The sequence below is a fragment of the Aquarana catesbeiana genome, linkage group LG02 (genome assembly GCF_042186555.1).
Source record: "Aquarana catesbeiana isolate 2022-GZ linkage group LG02, ASM4218655v1, whole genome shotgun sequence".
Classification (NCBI taxonomy): Eukaryota; Metazoa; Chordata; class Amphibia; order Anura; family Ranidae; genus Aquarana; species Aquarana catesbeiana.
In genome coordinates this window covers 800,076,232-800,097,805 of record NC_133325.1, presented here as the reverse complement: position 1 = coordinate 800,097,805, position 21,574 = coordinate 800,076,232, and the positions used below count along the sequence as shown (strand labels likewise).

Genomic DNA, 21,574 nt, shown 5'->3' with positions numbered 1-21,574 from the left:
TAGCCTATCAGTGCCCATCAGTGTAGCCTATCAGTGCCCATCAGTGTACCCTATCAGTGCCCATCAGTGTAGCCTATCAGTGCCCATCAGTGTACCCTATCAGTGCCCATCAGTGTAGCCTATCAGTGCCCATCAGTGTAGCCTATCAGTGCCCATCAGTGTAGCCTATCAGTGCCCATCAGTGTAGCCTATCAGTGCCATTCAGTTGCGCCTCATCAGCGCCCATCAGTGAAGGAGAAAAATTACTTAGTGACAACATTTTATAACAGAAACAAAGAAAAACTTGTTCTTTTTTTCAAAATTTTTGGTCTTTTATCATTTGTTCACCACAAAAACAAACCCCCCCCCCCCAGTGGTGATTAAATACCACCAAATAAAAGCTCTGTCTCAAGAAGATGATAAAAAAATCTCATATGTGTACAGTGTTGCATGACCGTCATTCAAAGTGCGACAGAGCTGAAAGCTGAAATTTGTCCTGGGCAGGAAGGGGGAGGGGAGGGCCCGGCACTGAAGGGGTGAAGAGCAATAAAAAAAAAAACTAAGTAAAAGCAGCCGCCTCATCTCTGGACGGGTCACACTGCCACATTTCTGTCTGCATTTTATATATTTATAGTTTATATGTTTATAATTCATTTTGGTTGCTGGGCTCGGCCACACCTTGAATTGTTTTTACTGAGGAATGTGATTTTATTCTCTCCGGTGACACGTGCAGCAAAATAGTGATGTGAGAAGCCTCTGGTGGAAGCTGACACCTGGGATGCCTATTCGTCCTAGGTGGTGCTGCTCACAAGCACAGCAGCTCCCATCAGAGGCTTCTCACACGGGTATTTTACATTGTGAGCTGCTTCCATCAGAAGCTTCTCACCCGGGTATTTTACATTGTGAGCTCCCATCAGAGGCTTCTCACACGGGTATTTTACATTGTAAGCTTCCATCAGAAGCTTCTCACCCGGGTATTTTACATTGTGAGCTCCCATCAGAGGCTTCTCACACGGGTATTTTACATTGTAAGCTTCCATCAGAAGCTTCTCACCCGGGTATTTTACATTGTGAGCTCCCATCAGAGGCTTCTCACACGGGTATTTTACATTGTAAGCTTCCATCAGAGGCTTCTCACACAGGTATTTTACATTGTGACAGATTGAGGACTAGGGTGGTGAATTCATACCCCTCATGGGGTAATTAGGATGAATAATAAGCCCTCCAACACTATTGCCCTTACTTCCCCCTCAGTTTGCCCACACCTAAAATGGCGCCGGCTCCGCCGCCTCGCCCCGCCCCCGCCCCCGCGGCGGAAGTGACGCGTCCCCTCTCAGTTCCTCAGCGGCTGCCAGCGGTGCTCCTTGGTGATTGGCTACTGGAAGCTCGGCGTCTCCATGGCAGCCCCTCCTCGCTCCGCCCGCCCGGCCAAGATGGCGCCGTCATCGCTGAACGTCTGAGGAGCGAGAAGAGGCAGAGAGCCGGGCCCGGTACAGGCCGAGAGCACCGGGGAATACCGCCTGAGGACACCCCGCCGGGACTGAGTGTCCGCACACCGAGAGGGGGCGCCACTGCCAGGAGGAGAGGGGGGGGCACCACAGACGTGTGCCAGGAGGGGACCCCCAGATCTTGGGGTACAGCAGTGGGGGGGCACCCCGCCTCACCCTGAGTCCTGATACAGAGGGGAACCCCACCAGGGACCCCCCGGAGACCCCCAACTCACCCTACCGGAGGCCCCCCAGAGACCCCCACCTCAGCCCACCGGAGGGCGCTAACATCGGAGGGGCACCGCAGACACACAGCGCCCCCTGCTGGAGACTTAATATTGGGGTACACCCAGCCTCAAACACCCGGAGACCCCTATTATCAGAGGGGCGCACGGGGCACCCCACCGGAGACCCTTCTACCTCATCCTGACCACAAACAGGGGGGGGGCACCCCGCTTGACCCTCCCACAGGGATCCCCTATCAGAGGGGCGCACGGGGCACACTGCCGGGGACCCACCTGAGGGGACACCCCCCCGCCTGACCCTCTCACCGGGATCCCCTATCAGAGGGGCGCACGGGGCACACTGCCGGGGACCCACCTGAGGGGACACCCCCCCGCCTGACCCTCTCACCGGGACCCCTTACCATCAGAGGAGCGCCATAAAGGGGACCCTGTCGGGGACCCACCAAAGGGGACACCAGCGCCTGACCCTCCCACCGGGACCCCCTACCAACAGAGGGGTGCACGGGGCACCCTGCCGGGGACCCACCAGAGGGCACACCCCCCCGCCTGACTCTGCTAAAGGGATCATCATCTGAGGGGTGCACGGGTCCAGGGGGTTCCACCCCTACCCCCACCGGGGGCATCAGGCTTGTCAGATTTTGGGGTACAGCCCCGAGGGGACCCCCTGCCTGGACAGACATCCACCCAGCATTGGAGTAAAAGGGGCACGGCAGGCATCAGACTTGTCATATCCCGGGGCGCACGGGGGGGCCGCCACCAGCATCGGAGTAAAGGGACCCCCCGCTGGTTTTGGACTTGTCGGATCTCGGGGCACAGCTGTGGGGGAGACCCCGATTTTCATGGACTGCCGCCATCAGAGTCGTCTGACAAGCATTGGAGTAAAGGGGCACCTGCTGGCGTTAGTCTAGTTGGTTCTTGGGGTACAGCAGTGGGGGGGGGCACCTTGCTTGCACAGGCTCCTGCCACCACCACAGACCTCTGCCCAGCATTGGAGTAAAGGGGCACCACTGGCATCAGTCTAGTTGGATCTTAGGGGTACAGCGGTGGGAACCCGCCTGCCATTAGAGGTTTACCTGGAAGAGGCTGCAGACATCTGCCCAGCATCTGAGAAGAGGGGCACAGCAAGCATCAGGCGTGTCCGGGTTCTAGGGGTTCTGCTGGCACTGGACCAGGGGGGCTCCCCGCCTGACGCTGCCACCTTTCAGCACCTGAGGAGACCCGCTGGCACCCACACAGTGCAGTGATCTGGGAGATCGCTGCCACCGGGGGGAAAGACATCTGGCATCGCTTTGGGCATACATAAGCTGGCATTGTCTGCTGGCCCTGGAGAGAGACACGTTGCCTTCCACGCTCTGTGCCTAGGGAGAGGGCTGGCACCGCAGGGAGCCCATTGGGGGTAGACCTGTCCTGGATCTTTGTTGAGGAGACATTGCCGGTTCTGTGGCATCGTGAGGGGGGGAGGGGGCACCTGTTTCCTTTGAAATCTGGCACCTTACATGGTGGCAGCTGGCACCGTATGACTGGCAATTGAGTCACACCTGGCAGAGCACTGGGGACAGATGGCACTTGACACCAAGCTTGCTGAGAAGACACAAACACCCGGTACCGGGTAAAAAACCCCGTCCTGACATCCCGATCAGTGGCCTTGTTGTGGACACCTCCCCCCCCCCTAATATCAAATCGCACATCTGGACTCAGAAAATAAAAGCCGGGGTTCAGGGGTACCAGTGACTTTCCCGTGCCCCTCAATGCATTGTACGTTTGGCATCACCTGAGGCCTGCCGTTCCCCCCCCCTCCCCCCCCCTCTGTCCACTTCAGACATGACCACCCCGGCTCTGCTCCCGCTCTCCGGGCGCAGGATCCCGGCACTCAACCTGGGGGCCTCTTCTATCCCCCATCACCGTGCCACCCTGAGGCTCTCCGAGAAGTTCATCCTGCTCCTCATCCTCAGTGCCTTCATCACGCTGTGTTTCGGGGCTTTCTTCTTCCTCCCGGACTCGTCCAAACACAAACGCTTCGACCTGGGCCTGGAGGACGTGCTGATCCCCCACATAGACTCCGATAAGGGGGATAAAATCACCGGGAACTTCCTCATCCACGGCCAGGGCCACGACCAGCATCGCCACAGGTAATCCCAAATGACGTACCTACCTAACTTTTCTTATATGTTGTTGTTGGATACAAATTATTAAGTTAAAGGAGCAAAACCATTCAAGAGTGATACAGAACAATGATACAATGTATACGCCTCAAGATTCCAAATCCTTCTGGTGTGTTTAGTGGAAGTTTTCTTAGACTGGGGATTAAGAAATGTATAGGACACTGCATTGGAGATAGAGATATATATTATATCACACACACATACATACAGTATACAATGTGTGTTTCAATTGGGTATGATATATTCTTTATTAAATACAATTATTTTTTTTAATTTATGTATTTTATATACACAGGAGAATTATATATATTTTCTCCTGTGTTTATCAATAATACTAAATACTAATAATAATAATGAATTAGAACTTTATATATATATATATATATATATATATATATATATATATATATAGTATATATGTGTGTGTGTACACAAAAATGATTACATATCAATAATTGCATTTATTAAGAATATATAATACCCACTTGAAACACACATTGTATACTGTATGTGTGTATGTATGTATGTATGTATATATATATATATATCTATATATATCTCTATCATTTCAATTGGGTGTTATATATTCTTTATTAAATACAAACACAATTATTAATATTTAATCATTGTGTATATATAATTTTTTTCAAGCTTGGGTATTATTATTAAATATATTTATTGATATTTATTATATAATTGTGTTTTTTTATTAGAAATTCAAGCTTTGTGTGTATATGTAATATTTATTATTATTATTATTATTATTATTTTTATTTTTTTTTTACTATATAATCTAAATGTATACTCCAGCTTGACTTCTAATGGTTTTTTTTTTATACCAGGAGAATTGGATCTCTAAGGAGATAGAAGTAAGGGGAAATAAATGATATAATAGAAGAATAAACACACAGATAATGTTTCCGGTGAGGGTAGTGCACAGCGGGGGAAGGGGGGACGTCAGGCTGGTGGTGACTTTGAGTTTTCTGTTCGGTAACTTTTTTTTATGTCAGTGACACCCGGCGAGCTCTGTGTGTGTGTGTTGTGTGTGTTGTGTGTGTGTGTGTGTGTTGTGTGTGTTGTGTATGTGTGTGTTGTGTGTGTGTGTGTTGTTTTGTATGTTGTGTTTTATTTGCTCCCTGATGCCGGTGATGATTCCTGCACCTCTGATTAGACTGACGCAGTTGTGCGTGTAGAATATTTATCTGTTACAAGGCAGATAGAAAGCAGCGTGGATGATGATGATGATGATGATGATGGTGATGTGTTTCCATGGCCCCGGGTCCCTCCGAGGATGTGAGCACACGGGGGGGCTCTCCCATGTCATTTCTATGGTGGTGTAGAAGACTGACAGGAACATTCAGCAGTACAGAGTCTCGCTGCGAGGCACAATCATGAGAACACACCTAGTGAAATGTCAGCCAGTGCCGTATGGACACATCTACAGGGGATGAGATGTCAGCCTGTCCGGTATGGACACATCTACAGGGTGTGGGGGGTCAGCCTGTCCGGTATGGACACATCTACAGGGGATGAGATGTCAGCCTGTCCGGTATGGACACATCTACAGGGGATGAGATGTCAGCCTGTCCGGTATGGACACATCTACAGGGGATGAGATGTCAGCCTGTCCGGTATGGACACATCTACAGGGGATGAGGGGTCAGTCTGTCCGGTATGGACACATCTACAGGGGATGAGGGGTCATCCTGTCCGGTATGGACACATCTACAGGGGGTGAGGGGTCAGCCTGTCCGGTATGGACACATCTACAGGGGGTGAGGGGTCAGCCTGTCCGGTATGGACACATCTACAGGGGATGAGGAGTCAGCCTGTCCGGTATGGACACATCTACAGGGGATGAGGGGTCAGTCTGTCCGGTATGGACACATCTACAGGGGGTGAGGGGTCATCCTGTCCGGTATGGACACATCTACAGGGGATGAGGGGTCAGCCTGTCCGGTATGGACACATCTACAGGGGATGAGGGGTCAGTCTGTCCGGTATGGACACATCTACAGGGGGTGAGGGGTCATCCTGTCCGGTATGGACACATCTACAGGGGATGAGGGGTCAGCCTGTCCGGTATGGACACATCTACAGGGGATGAGGGGTCAGCCTGTCCGGTATGGACACATCTACAGGGGGTGAGGGGTCAGCCTGTCCGGTATGGACACATCTACAGGAGATGAGGGGTCAGCCTGTCCGGTATGGACACATCTACAGGGGGTGAGGGGTCAGCCTGTCCGGTATGGACACATCTACAGGGGGTGAGAGGTCAGTCTGTCCGGTATGGACACATCTACAGGAGATGAGGGGTCAGCCTGTCCGGTATGGACACATCTACAGGGGGTGAGGGGTCAGCCTGTCCGGTATGGACACATCTACAGGGGGTGAGAGGTCAGTCTGTCCGGTATGGACACATCTACAGGAGATGAGGGGTCAGTCTGTCCGGTATGGACACATCTACAGGAGATGAGGGGTCAGTCTGTCCGGTATGGACACATCTACAGGGGGTGAGGGGTCAGTCTGTCCGGTATGGACACATCTACAGGGGGTGAGAGGTCAGTCTGTCCGGTATGGACACATCTACAGGAGATGAGGGGTCAGCCTGTCCGGTATGGACACATCTACAGGGGGTGAGAGGTCAGTCTGTCCGGTATGGACACATCTACAGGGGATGAGGGGTCAGTCTGTCCGGTATGGACACATCTACAGGGGATGAGGGGTCAGTCTGTCCGGTATGGACACATCTACAGGAGATGAGGGGTCAGCCTGTCCGGTATGGACACATCTACAGGGGGTGAGAGGTCAGTCTGTCCGGTATGGACACATCTACAGGAGATGAGGGGTCAGCCTGTCCGGTATGGACACATCTACAGGGGGTGAGGGGTCAGTCTGTCCGGTATGGACACATCTACAGGGGGTGAGGGGTCAGCCTGTCCGGTATGGACACATCTACAGGGGGTGAGGGGTCAGCCTGTCCGGTATGGACACATCTACAGGGGATGAGGGGTCAGCCTGTCCGGTATGGACACATCTACAGGGCTGATGGGTTATTCAGTGTGGTGAAAACACAATGGAATGTCACCTTTTATGGACAGTCAGGGTGTCACCCAGTTCTTTACAGACATACTAAGGTGTCTCTCATTCCATACAGACATATACTTAGGTATCGCCTGGATACATATAGACAATACAAGGTGTCTCCCCTTCCTATATAGCTATACACTTACTAGGGTGTCTCCCAATTTCTTAGATGTAGACTTACTACATTGTCACCCCCCCATCTAGGGTGGATATAAACCAATGATTTTTATTGTCAAATTATAAAATTGGATTTTTTTTATTTGAAATCAATTTTTTTTTAATCAAATTTATTTTGATAAAATGCCTTTGGAGTAAAAATCTAAAGATACATTAATAATTGAGTTTATTCAGCATGAAATGAAGCGTACTTATGTAGCATGATGCTGTATAATTCTGCAATATTTACATTTTTGGTAAACTCATTCAATGAATCCAAGCTCTGCAAGCTGAGATAACATGCACTGTAGTGATGCATTCACACAATGTCACAGTAACCATGAGATAACACAAAGTTCAGGAATGTTCCTTTATCCCATTGTTTTGCATACCTATGTACACTACAAACTGTATGATTGAATCAGTTCTGATGTCGCTGTTTTACTAACCTGACAGCTTATTCTAAATAGGAAACCTTCATTTTGTTTAGTAAATATTAAAGATTCTAACTACCAGAAAGAATTAGTCCTTAAATTTAAAGAGCACCTGTCACTTCAGATCCATCATGGCCGCGCCTGTTAGCAGGCGTCCAATCACCTGCAGCCGCCATGTCCTTCACCTTGTTGTGTCCCTGCCGCATCACCAGCTGTCCCATTAAAGTGAATAGGACTGTCGGTAAACCAACAGCGGGTCAGAGGAGGAGCCAACAGCGGGTCAGAGGAGGAGCCAACAGCGGGTCAGAGGAGGAGCCAACAGCGGGTCAGAGGAGGAGCCAACAGCGAGTCAGAGGAGGAGCCAACAGCGAGTCAGAGGAGGAGCCAACAGCGAGTCAGAGGAGGAGCCAACAGCGGGTCAGAGGAGGAGCCAACAGCGGGTCAGAGGAGGAGCCAACAGCGGGTCAGAGGAGGAGCCAACAGCGGGTCAGAGGAGGCAGGTCAGAGGAGGAGCCAACAGCGGGTCAGAGGAGGCAGGTCAGAGGAGGAGCCAACAGCGGGTCAGAGGAGGCAGGTCAGAGGAGGAGCCAACAGCGGGTCAGAGGAGGCAGGTCAGAGGAGGAGCCAACAGCGGGTCAGAGGAGGCAGGTCAGAGGAGGAGCCAACAGCGGGTCAGAGGGGGAGCCAAGGGGGAGCCAACAACGGGTCAGAGGAGGAGGGTCAGAAGGGAAGCCAACAGCGGGACAGAGGGGGAGCCAACAGGGTGTCAAAGGAGGCAGGTCAGAGGAGGAGCCAACAGCGGGTCAGAGGAGGAGCCAACAGCGGGTCAGAGGAGGAGCCAACAGCGGGTCAGAGGAGGAGCCAACAGCGGGACAGAGATGACAGTTGGTCTTTAAAAATGATGATTTAAATCGAGTTGATTTGGATTGAGCTATTTTTACTAGTGATTTAAATCAAATCCACCCTGCCCCCATCCGATACAGACATACACTTACTAAGGTATCTCCTAGTTCCATGCAGACACACGCTTGCAAAGATATCACCCAGTTCTGTATAGACAATACACTTACAAAGCTGTCACCTACAGTGCCTTGAAAAAGTATTCATACCCCTTGAAATTTCCCACACTTCATCATGTTACAAGCAAAAACATAAATGTATTTTATTGGGATTTTATGTGATAGACCAACACAAAGTGGCACATAATTGTGAAGTGGAAGGAAAATGATAAATGATTTTCAAAATGTTTTACAAATCTGTGAAAAGTGTGGGGGGTACATTTGTATGGCGCCCCCCGGAGTCAATACTTTGTAGAACCTCCTTTCTCTGCAATTACAGCTGCAAGTCTTTTTGGGGATGTCTCTACCAGCTTTGCACATCTAGAGAGGACATTTCTGCCCATTCTTCTTTGTAGAATATCTCAAGCTCTGTCAGATTGGATGGAGAGCGTCTGTGAACAGCAATTTTCAAGTCTTGCCACAGATTCTCAATGTGATTTAGGTCTGGACTGTGACTGGACCATTCTAACACATGAATATGCTTTGATCTAAACCATTCCATTGTAGCTCTGGCTGGATGTTTCGGGTCGTTGTCCTGCTGGAAGGTGAACCTCCGCCCCAGTCTCAAGTCTTTTGTAGACTCTTAACAGGTTTTCTTCTAAGATTGTCCTGTATTTGTCTCTATCCATCTTCCCATCAACTCTGACCAGCTTCCCTGTCCCTGCTGAAGAAAACCATCCCCACCACATGATGCTGCCACCACCATGTTTCACAGTGGGGATGGTGTGTTCAGGGTGATGTGCAGTGTTAGTTTTCCCCACACATAGCGTTTTGCTTTTATGCCAAAAAGTTGAATTTTGGTCTCATCTGACCAGATCACCTTCTTCCACATGTTTGCTGTGTCCTCCACATGGCTTCTCACAAACTACAAACAGGACTTCTTATGACTTTCTTTCACCAATGTCTTTCTTCTTGTCACTCTTCCATAAAGGGCAGATTTGTGGAGAACACGACTAATAGTTGTCCTGTGGACAGATTCTCCCACCTGAGCTGTGGATCTCTGCAGCTCCTCCAGAGTTACCATGGACCTCTTGGCTCTTCTCTGATGAATGTTCTCCTTGCCCGGCCGGTCAGTTTAGGTGGACGGCCATGTCTTGGTAGGTTTGCAGTTGTACCATACTCTTTCCATTTTCCGATGATGGATTGAACAGAGCTCCATGAGATGTTCAAAGCTTGGGAGATTTTTTTATAACCTAACCCTGCTTTATACTTCTCCACAACTTCATCCCTGACCTGTCTGGTGTGTTCCTTGGCCTTCATGATGCTGTTTGTTCACTAAGGTTCTCTAACAAACCTCTGAGGGCTTCACAGAACAGCTGTATTTATACTGAGATTAAATGACACACAGGTGGGCTCTATTTACTAATTAGGTGACTTCTGAAGGCAATTGGTTCCTCTAGATTTTAGTTAGGGGTATCAGTAAAGGGGGCTGAATACAAATGCCCCCCCCACACTTTTCACATATTTATTTGTATCATTTATCATTTTCCCTCCACTTCACAATTATGAGCCACTTTGTGTTGGTCTATCAAATAAAATCCCAATAAAATACTTTTATGTTTTTGGTTGTAACATGACAACATGTGGGAAACTTCAAGGGGTATGAATACTTTTTCAAGGCACTGTAGTTCTATACAGCTGTATACTCTTAGGAAGGTGGCATCCAGTTCCTTTATAGACATAGACTTATTATGGTGTCATCCAGTTCCATATGGACACATTAATGGCTCGTTTACATACACTTTACTTCAAAACAAGGCTTCGGAAAGGCTTTGTTGAAGCTCTCTGAACGCCAGTCAAAGCTCCCGTCACTAAATAAAATGGTCAGGTTACTGTCCTGTTTACACCTTGTGTTTGCTTCGCTTCAAAAATGTATACCCCATGTCGCTATAGTGGTGCTTCAAAGCATCTTCAAAGCCTCCATAGAAGTCTATGACAAAGCTCACTTGAAGGTCCTGCAGCTTTTGAGAAGCTTTAATTCAGCTTTAGCTTCGCCTATATTTGGAGAAATTACAGGTATGAGATATAGATATATAATATATATACACACACACACCATCTGACAAGCTTCAAAAGAGCACCACCAAAGCATCAAAAACACATCATAAATAATAGAATGTTGAAGCTGTAGGCTCTTTATTGTGTGTTAAAGCCGCAGTAAAGTGTAAATGATCCCTTCCACTCAGCTGACAGTTCACAAGCTGATGTGTCATCCGGGTTTATAGAGACGCACATTCTAAGGTGTCACCTGACTCCATATGAACACATAACTAAGCTGACAGCTACAAGCAGATCTGTCACCCGGTTCCTTATATCCGTACAACTACTAAGGTGTCACCCAGCCTCATATCAACACATGAGCTGAGGTGTTGTCCCCCAGTGAACTGAGGCTGATGTGTCACACGTCTCGTACACGCCTTGTACACATCCCGTATACGTCCCATACACATCCTGTACACGTCCCGTACACGCCTTGTACATGTCCCATACACATCCTGTACACGTCCCGTACACGCCTTGTACATGTCCCGTATACGTCCCATACACGTCTCCTATACGCTTTGTACACATCCCGTATACGTCCAATACACATCCTGTACACGTCCCGTACACGCCTTGTACATGTCCCGTACACATCCCATACACATCCCACACACATCTCCTACACGCCTTGTACACGTCCCATACACGTCTCCTACAAATCTTCTACACGCCTTGTACACGTCCCATACACGTCTCCTACAAATCTTCTACACGCCTTGTACACATCCCGTATACGTCCCATACACATCCTGTACACGTCCCGTACACGCCTTGTACATGTCCCGTATACGTCCCATACACGTCTCCTATACGCTTTGTACACATCCCGTATACGTCCAATACACATCCTGTACACGTCCCGTACACGCCTTGTACATGTCCCGTACACATCCCATACACATCCCATACACATCTCCTACACGCCTTGTACACGTCCCATACACGTCTCCTACAAATCTTCTACACGCCTTGTACGCGTCCCGTACACGTCCCATTCACGTCTCCTACAAATCTTCTACACGCCTTGTACACGTCCCGTACACGTCTCCTACAAATCTTCTACACGTCCCGTACACGTCTCCTACAAATCTTCTACACGCCTTGTACACGTCCCGTACACGTCTCCTACAAATCTTCTACACGCCTTGTACACGTCCCGTACACGTCCCATAAACGTCCCGTACACGTCTCCTACAAATCTTCTACATGCCTTGTACACGTCCCATACACATCTCGTACATGTCCTGTACACGTCTCCTACACGCCTTGTACACGTCTCCTACACATCTCCTACATGTGTCCCATACACATCCCATACATGTCCTGTACACGTCTCCTACACGCCTTGTACACGTCTCCTACACATCTCCTACATGTGTCCCATACACATCCCATACACATCTCCTACACGCTTTGTACACGTCTCCTACACATCTCCTACACATCTCCTACACGTGTCCCATACACATCTCATACACGTCCTGTACACATCTCCTACACGTCATGTGCACGCCTCCTACACATGTCCCATACACTTCCCATACACGTCTCCTACACATCCCGTACACCTCCCGTACACTTCTACATGTCTTGTACATGTCTCCTACACATCTCCTACACGTCCCATGCACACACAATTGGGGTGATTTGCTAAGAGTGGAGGAATGTCACTGAATAAGCTGTGTTCCCTCTGAATGTCCAGTCTTGTCCGGATGAAGAATTTCGGCGCGGATTTGTTTGTCACCCGGAGGAATAATTAAAGTCACCGTTCACTCCTTTCTTTTATTGAGTGAAAATTCTCAACTCCTTCAGTGACTCGGCCTCATTGTCTTGCCTGCTGCGTAGGCCGTAGTGATGTGAGTATAGTACACACCTTAGATGTTTTATGTCCTGGAAGGTGGTGAGATGTGTGTTTTGTTCTGTAGCCGTTATTTTACTCCTTTTTCTATAATGTACATTTATATATATAAAGGTGAGAGCCGCTGTGCCAACCAGGACAATTCAGGAGGAGGCTTGTGAAAACAATGGCGTCAGGAGGAGAGATATCGGAGGGTTTATTCTGTGAAATGTTTACATTTAGGTGAAGGATAAGTGTGGCTCCCATACCGTCAGGCCTGGGCATTGTAGGCTGACCGGGAAGAGGGCGGTCCCATCGAGGGGCTACACTCAGGATGGGGGGCTCTCCAGCTACACAGAAAGCATTGCAGAATATCATTGGTTGTCACTCAGGATGGGGGCTCCCTCATTGCTCAATAAAGAAAATGATTGAAGTACATTCAAATCTGCGGTCTCTGATCATCTCCTGTACTATGTCTGCAGTCTCTGATCATCTCCTGTATTATGTCTGCAGTCTCTGATCATCTCCTGTACTATGTCTGCAGTCTCTGATCATCTCCTGTATCATGTCTGCAGTCTCTGATCATCTCCTGTATTATGTCTGCAGTCTCTGACCATCTCCTGTACTATGTCTGCAGTCTCTGACCATCTCCTGTACTATGTCTGCAGTCTCTGATCATCTCCTGTACTATGTCTGCAGTCTCTGATCATCTCCTGTATCATGTCTGCAGTCTCTGATCATCTCCTGTATCATGTCTGCAGTCTCTGATCATCTCCTGTATCATGTCTGCAGTCTCTGATCATCTCCTGTATCATGTCTGCAGTCTCTGATCATCTCCTGTGTTTTGTCTGCAGTCTCTGATCATCTCCTGTACTATGTCTGCAGTCTCTGATCATCTCCTGTATCATGTCTGCAGTCTCTGACCGTCTCCCAGATCTGTCGTGTTTGCACCAAGCATGAACGTTTTACGGGAAACCTGACATGTGCTTAGATAAGTTAATCCACGCCCATCAAGGGAAACTCCATTTTTTTGCTGCATCCTATGGAGTCACCAATGTATGCAGGGACTAGAGTTGTGTCTTCCTACACTGTGTGCATCAATAGAAACACACAGCCCCGTAGCTTAGTTTGGCAAGGGACTATGTGCTCCCCCCCCCCCCTTCCTTTTCCAAGCTAACAGACTGCCTAGAGACTGTGTGAAGACTGGAGATGGGTCCGGGCGTGTTAGGGATCTCACCAGGAAGCACACGGCTAATCGCAGGCGGTGAGGCATCTTCCAATCTGTGCGGCTGCCGACCGGGAAATGTCTCGCTCCCTGTGCAGTGTCGGCTTCCTGGTGAGATCGGGGCATGTGGGATTTCGAACACGCCTGAGCCCATTCCTAGTGAAGACCAAAAGTTCAGAGCAGGAGCACTAAGAGAGCAGGAGCCAGCAGCCAGGGAACTGGCATTCTCAAAAGGAAAGCCTAGCAGTGTGAGCCTCGGTCATGGCAGAGTCTCTCTTTCTTATTCATATGGGTCTAAATTGTGCAGAGTGTTTGAGGGCGGAGGGACACGTGTCTGTCTGTGAGCAGGGAGGGACTACCAGGGAAATGCAGACGTGTGATATACAGAGACCTGAGCAGAGATGGGAGATTTGTGCTGAGCTCTTCTTATTCTTCTCTGTAGTTTGATGATAAAGGAGCTGCTGGGTGAGATGGAGCTCTTCTCTTCACAGCTACCGTGTGCCAGACACCCAAACCATCGCCCCGCCCTGCCATTCACCGGAGCTTGTAACCAAAGTGGATGCAATCAGGAAACAAACGATCGCCTAGTTCTTAAAGCGGAACCTCACTCTACCAATCAATAACTATTTTTAGTCCTTATGCTGCTAGCATTAGTAAATAGGAAGGTGTATTATATTTACAGTGCCTTAAAGTATTCATACCCCCTTGAAATGTTCCACATTTTGTCAGGTTACAACCAAAAACGAAAAATGTATTTTATTGGGATTTTATGACCAACACAAAGTGGCACATAATTGTGAAGTGGAAGGAAAATGATAAATGATACAAATAAATATGTGAAAAGTGTGGGGGGGGGGGTACATTTGTATGGCGCCCCCCGGAGTCAATACTTTGTAGAACCCCCTTTCTCTACAAGTCTTTTTGGGGATGTCTCTACAAGCTTTGCACATCTAGAGAGGGACATTTTTGCCCATTCTTCTTCTTTGTAAAATATCTCAAGTTCTGTCAGATTGGATGGAGAGCGTCTGTGAACAGCAATTTTCAAGTCTTCCCACAGATTCTCAATGTGATTTAGGTCTGGACTGTGACTGGGCCATTCTAACACATGTATATGCTTTGATCTAAACCATTCCATTGTAGCTCTGGCTGGATGTTTCGGGTCGTTGTCCTGCTGGAAGGTGAACCTCCGCCCCAGTCTCAAGTCTTCTGCAGACTCTAAAGCCGCGTACACACGGGCAGACTTTTTGACTGGACTGGTCCGACGGACTTTCCATGGAATTTCAACGGACTTTTTAAAGAATGGACTTGCCTACACACGATCACACCAAAGTCCGACGGACTCGTACGTGATGACGTACGACCGGACTAAAATAAGGAAGTTGATAGCCAGTAGCCAATAGCTGCCCTAGCGTCGATTTTTGTTCGTCGGACTAGCATACAGACGGATTTCTGGGTCCGGCGGAGTTACATCATAAAGATTTGAAGCGTGTTCCAAACCTTAAGTCCAGTGGACTTTTTCTGTTGAAAGTCTGACGAAGGTCCAATGAAGCTCACACGCGGTCGGATTGTCCGCTGGACTCGGTCCGTCAGACCAGTCCGATAGAAAAGTCCACTCGTGTGTACGTTGCATAACAGGTTTTCTTCTAAGATTGTCCTGTATTTGGCTCCATCCATCTTCCCATCAACTCTGACCAGCTTCCCTGTCCCTGATGAAGAAAACCATCCCCACCACATGATGCTGCCACCACCATGTTTCACGGTGGGGATGATGTGTTCAGGGTGATATGCTGTGTTAGTTTTCCCCCCACACATAGCGTTTTGCTTTTAGGCCATAAAGTTGAATTTTGGTCTCATCTGACCAGAGCACCTTCTTCCACATGTTTGCTGTGTCCTCCACATGGCTTCTCACAAACTACAAACAGGACTTCTTATGACTTTCTTTCACCAATGTCTTTCTTCTTGTCACTCTTCCATAAAGGGCAGATTTGTGGAGAACACGACTAATAGTTGTCCTGTGGACAGATTCTTCCACCTGAGCTGTGGATCTCTGCAGCTCCTCCAGAGTTACCATGGACCTCTTGGCTCTTCTCTGATGAATGCTCTCCTTGCCCGGCCGGTCAGTTTAGGTGGACGGCCATGTCTTGGTAGGTTTGCAGTTGTGCCATACTCTTTCCATTTTCCGATGATGGATTGAACAGAGCTCCGTGAGATGATCAAAGCTTGGGAGATTTTTTTTTTTTATAACCTAACCCTGCTTTATACTTCTCCACAACTTTATCCCTGACCTGTCTGGTGTGTTCCTTGGCCTTCATGATGCTGTTTCTTCACTTAGGTTCTCTAACAAACCTCTGAGGGCTTCACAGAACAGCTGTATTTATACTGAGATTAAATGACACACAGGTGGACTCTATTTACTAATTGGGTGACTTCTGAAGGCAATTGGTTCTACTAGATTTTAGTTAGGGGTATCAGAGTAAAGGGGGCTGAATACAAATGTCCCCCCCCCCCCCCCACACTTTTCACATATTTATTTGTATCATTTATCATTTTAGTTCAACTTCACAATTATGTGCCACTTTGTGTTGGTCTGTCACATAAAATCCCAATAAAATACAATAATAATTATTATTATTATTATTATTATTTAAAGTACTTAGAGCCATCAATTTACGCAGCGCTTTACATATACATTGTACATTCACATCGGTTAAGTTTTTGGATGTGACATGACAAAATGTGGAACGTTTCAAGGGGTATGAATACTTTTTTTCAAAGCACTGTACTTGTTTTATTTTAGTTCTTGGGTGTCGGAGCCGCCCTCTCTCTGCCATTGACTTGCAGGCGGTGCCATCTTTTCTTTGCCCTTATCTTGGAAGGTAGTGCCATACTGTCTGCCCTTGTCTGGAGGGGGGTGTACCATCCAATCCTTCTCTACCATTACATTGGAGTCAGTGGCACTGTGTTTCTGCCCCGGTGTTGGCCCTAGGACCCATATATCACTATACAGTCAGGTTGGTGATTTACTTGATGTCACCGATTGCAATGCATGCATCCTCCGGGACTACTTATTGCTCAGTTTTGAAGACCCCTGGATGTGAATTAGTTAAAATATTTACAGCCCTCGAGAGAGAGAGCCCAACCAGCCTCATGCCTGCTAATCTCTTCCCATCACACAGCAGACAGATCAATGCCGCAAGCACTCCGAGTACCCGAGAAATCTTCATCTCCATGTCCTACTAACCTCTCCGAGAACACGGCCTCCTCCCATCAACTGCCTCTTCTTTATCACACCTGCCAATCACATTCTTCCCTTCTAATTTTCAGGGTTGAAGATTAAAGGGAATGCTGTAATGGCTAAAGGTAAAAAAAAAGGCCACAGTGCCCCCCCACTATGCCCCCGGCTCTGATAGACCACCTTATACTGTGTGCTGGAGCCAAACTCGCTGCAAAACATGCAGAAAATAGCGCCGGCATTAACAGGAACCAATCAGATGCTAGTCTCCAATTTATAACTAAGCCTGTAAAATGACTGTAGTAACCAGGACCAGGACGTAATGTTTAATACGTTTTCATGTTCTCAAAACTTTTTTGTTTTGTGCAGTATTCCTCATTGTGATGTGTGTGTGTGTGTGTGTGTGTGTGTGTGTGTGTGTGTATGTATGTATGTATGTATGTATGTATATATATATAATTATATTCTGGATGTACTGTAGTCGCAGTCACTTGGTGTACAGTACATCCGGTGGTGGGCTTTTCTCTGTATCCCCCTATGTATCTATATACAGTATCTGACAAAAGTGAGTACACCCCTCACATTTGTGTAAATCTTTTCTTCTATCTTTTCATGTGACAACACTGAAGAAATGACACTTTGCTACAATGTAAAGTAGTGAGTGTACAGCTTGTATAACAGTGTAAATTTGATGTCCCCTCAAAATAACTCAACACACAGCCATTAATGTCTAAACCGCTGTCAACAAAAGTGAGTACACCCCTAAGTGAAAATGTCCAAATTGGGGCCAATTAGTCATTTTCCCTCCCCGGTGTCATGTGACTCGTTAGTGTTACAAGGTCTCAGGTGTGAATGGGGAGCAGGTGTGTTTAAATTTGGTGTTATCGCTCTCACTCTCATACTGGTCACTGGAAGTTCAACATGGCACCTCATGGCAAAGAACTCTCTAAGGATCTGAAAAAAGAATTGTTGCTCTACATAAAGATGGCCTAGGCCAGGGGGTCTCAAACTGGTGGCCCTTCAGATGTTGTGAAACTACAAGTCCCATGAGGCATTGCAAGGCTGACAGTTACAAGCATGACTCCCACAGGCAGAGGCATGATAGGACTTGTAGTTTAGCAACAGCTGGAGGGCCGCCAGTTTGAGACCCCTGGTCTAGGCTATAAGAAGATTGCCAAGACCCTGAAACCGAGCTGCAGCACGGTGGCCTAGACCATACAGCGGTATAACAGGACAGGTTCCACTCAGAACAGGCCTCGCCATGGTCCACCAAAGAAGTTGAGGTCACGTGCTCAGCGTCATATCCAGAGGTTGTCTTTGGGAAATAGACGTATGAGTGCTGCCAGCATTGCTGCAGAGGTTGTAGGGGTGGGGGGTCAGCCTGTCAGTGCTCAGACCATACGCCGCACACTGCATCAAATTGGTCTGCATGGCTGTCATCCCAGAAGGAAGCCTCTTCTAAAGATGATGTGCAAGAAAGTCCACAAACAGTTTGCTGAAGACAAGCAGACTAAGGACATGGATTACTGGAACCATGTCCTGTGGTCTGATGAGATCAAGATAAACTTATTTAGTTCAGATGGTGACAAGCGTGTGTGGCGGCAACCAGGTGAGGAGGACAAAGACAAGTGTGTCTTGTCTACAGTCATGCATGGTGGTGGGAGTGTCATGGTCTGGGGCTGCATGAGTGCTGCCGGCACTGGGGAGCTACAGATCATTGAGGGAACCATGAATGCCAACATGTACTGTGATATACTGAAGCAGAGCATGATCCCCTCCCTTCAGAGACCGGGCCACAGGGCAGTATTCCAACATGATAACCACCCCAAACACACCTCCAAGATGACCACTGCCTTGCTAAAGAAGCTGAGGGTAAAGGTGATGGACTGGCCAAGCATGTCTCCAGACCTAAGCCCTATTGATCATCTGTGGGACATCCTCAAACAGAAGGTGGAGGAGCGCAAGGTCTCTAACATCCACCAGCTCTGTGATGTCATCATGGAGGAGGGGAAGAGGACTCCAGTGACAACCTGTGAAGATCTGGTGACCTCCATGCCCAAGAGGGTTAAGGTAGTGCTGGAAAATAATGGTGGCCACACAAAAAATTGACACTTTGGGCCCAATTTGGAGATTTTCACTTAGGGGTGTACTGACTTTTGTTGCCAGCGGTTTAGACATTAATGGCTGTGTGTTGAGTTATTTTGAGGGGACATCAAATTTACACTGTTATACAAGCTGTACACTCACTACTTTACATTGTAGACAAGTGTCATTTCTTCAGTGTTGTCACATGAAAAGATAGAAGAAAAGATTTGCACAAATGTGAGGGGTGTACTTAGTTTTGTGAGATGCTGTATACCAGTAGTTGAGAACCAGTGCTGTATACGGATGTCCTGTAGTCAGTCTCTATGTAGAGTACATCTGGTGGTGGGTTTTGCTGGGTATCCCCTGCAGTCATTGAGTGCTCACATGTAAAACATCTCCATCTACTGATTTCTTGGTTTGATGATTTGCGGCTCCGGCTCTAGTGAAGGGGCTCCAGAGATTTCACAGCATAAATATTTCCTTGTAATAGAAAGCAGCTCTTCACCTCGTAAACATAAGATGTAAAGAGGACCTGTTGTAATGCAGGAGACCTTCATAAGCCGAGTACAGTGCTGGGCATAATCAGAGCCGCCTCACAATTTGCAGTGAAATTGATTTATAATATTTAATAACGGCCTCCATCTGCCCGAGCCGCGTATCCGCCGCCATTCCGCCCTCCCCCCATCATCAGATGATATTTCCAGTATCTGCTTCCTGATCAGCCATTACTACTGTTGTTACTTTGTATATCCTTGTTATCCAATCATTACTGTGTATCTAATTGTATCATTGCTGGTTTCTTGCTTTTTATAATGTAGCAGATCTTATTATATATTTGATGAAGGGTCGGGATGGCTGAACCTTCACTCTAACATTTCGCTGTTCAATGACTAAAACATTTCTATCTTTGTGCTGCATCTCCGCTGATTAGTATTTTTTTTTTTCTTCTTAGGCCTCGTCTACGCCTCGGCCATTAGCTGCGTGGGACGCAGGGCCGTCTTTTACTAGCAGGTGTTGCGTGCATCCCATTATCGTCTATTGGGACACAGTTGCTGGTCCCAATATGAGGTGCGGGTCCCCGAATGCACACAGGGTGAGTTTGGGTATTTGCACCCCCATGTCATAGTGGGGCACATGCAGCCGCGTGTCCCTGTAGACGGCATTGGGATGCATGCAACCCCTGTATATACCGGTGTGTGTGTATAAAATGTAGTCCCAGCTAATTGGTGAGCGGGGCCTTGTGCTGGTCACCAGGGACACACCTATTTAGACTTTGAGATTTTACACTGTCACGTAATGTGTTTTTTTTTTTTTTTTTTTTTAATGTATTTTCTTTTTAAATTTGCAGCGTAACCGCTTCAGCCCCCGGAAGATTTTACCCCCTTCCTGACCAGAGCACTTTTTGCGATTCAGCGTTTTGTCGCTTTAACTGACCATTGCGTGGTCGTGCGACGTTGCACCCAATCAAAATTGATGTCCTTTTTTCCCCACAAATAGAGATTTCTTTTGGTGGTATTTGATCACCTCTGCAGTTTTTATTTTTTGTGCTATAAACAAAAAAAGAGCGACAATTTTGGGAAAAAAAAAAAAAAAGCAATTTTTTTTTTACTTTTTGCTATAATAAATATCCCCCAAAAATGTATAAAAAAAAAAAAAACTATTTTTTTTCCTCAGTTTAGACCGATATGTATTCTTCTACATATTTTTGGTAAAAAAAAAAAATCGCAATAAGCGTATATTGATTGGTTTGCGCAAAAGTTATAGCGTCTACAAAATAGGGGATAGATTTATGGCATTTTTATTATAATTTTTTTTTTTTTTTATCAGTAATGGCGTCGATCTTTTTATCGTGACTGCGACATTGCGGTGGACACATTTGACACTATTTTGGGACTGTTCACATTTATACAGCGATCGGTGCTATAAAAATGCACAGATTACTGTATAAATGTCACTGCCAGTGAAGGGGTTAAACACTAGGGGGCGATCAAGGGGTTAAATGTGTCCTAGGGAGTGATTCTAACTGTGGGGGGGATGGGCTTCCAGTCACATGACCACAATCACTGCTCCTGATGACAGGGAGCAGTGATCTCTGTCATGTCACAAGGCAGAACAGGGAAATGGTTTGTTTACATAGGAATCTCCCTGTTCTGCCACTTTGTGACACGATCGCTGGGACATTGAGTCCGCGGGCACGCTGTACGGGGCAGGTGCGCCCGACCACTAATTAAAGGGGACGTACAGGTACGCCCACCGCTGCCCTTGTGCCGACGTATATCGGTATGTAAAGGTTGGCAAGTGGTTAATAAAATAATCTGTGTTGGTCCTCCAATGAAGGTCCTTGTTTGAGCTCTTCTTGTTGACAGGTGACAACACTTTGCCCCCGCCTCCCTCAGGCTCCATTCACACCTGACGTGACTTCGTAGTGCGAGTTTTATGCATCTTTGGATGAGTGCGAATTGGTTATGACTTGTTGTCCTTCTATAAAGTCGGACTCTCTGTTATGTAAATTTTGAGGGTTAACATTGAAGTCTATGGCCCTCC

The 21,574-nt window shown here is 47.5% G+C and overlaps 1 protein-coding gene across 1 annotated transcript in view; it reads left to right on the top strand.

Annotated features, from left to right (window-relative positions):
* Positions 1 to 1,354: 1,354 nt before the first annotated feature.
* Positions 1,355 to 21,574, top strand: part of MAN1A2 (mannosidase alpha class 1A member 2) — a 162,070-nt gene continuing 141,850 nt past the window's right edge. Inside the window, exon 1 of the mRNA XM_073617528.1 lies at positions 1,355 to 3,840. Within this exon, the coding sequence (XP_073473629.1) occupies positions 3,533 to 3,840 (308 nt within the window). The 5' untranslated portion in view covers positions 1,355 to 3,532. The remainder of the gene's footprint in view (positions 3,841 to 21,574) is intronic.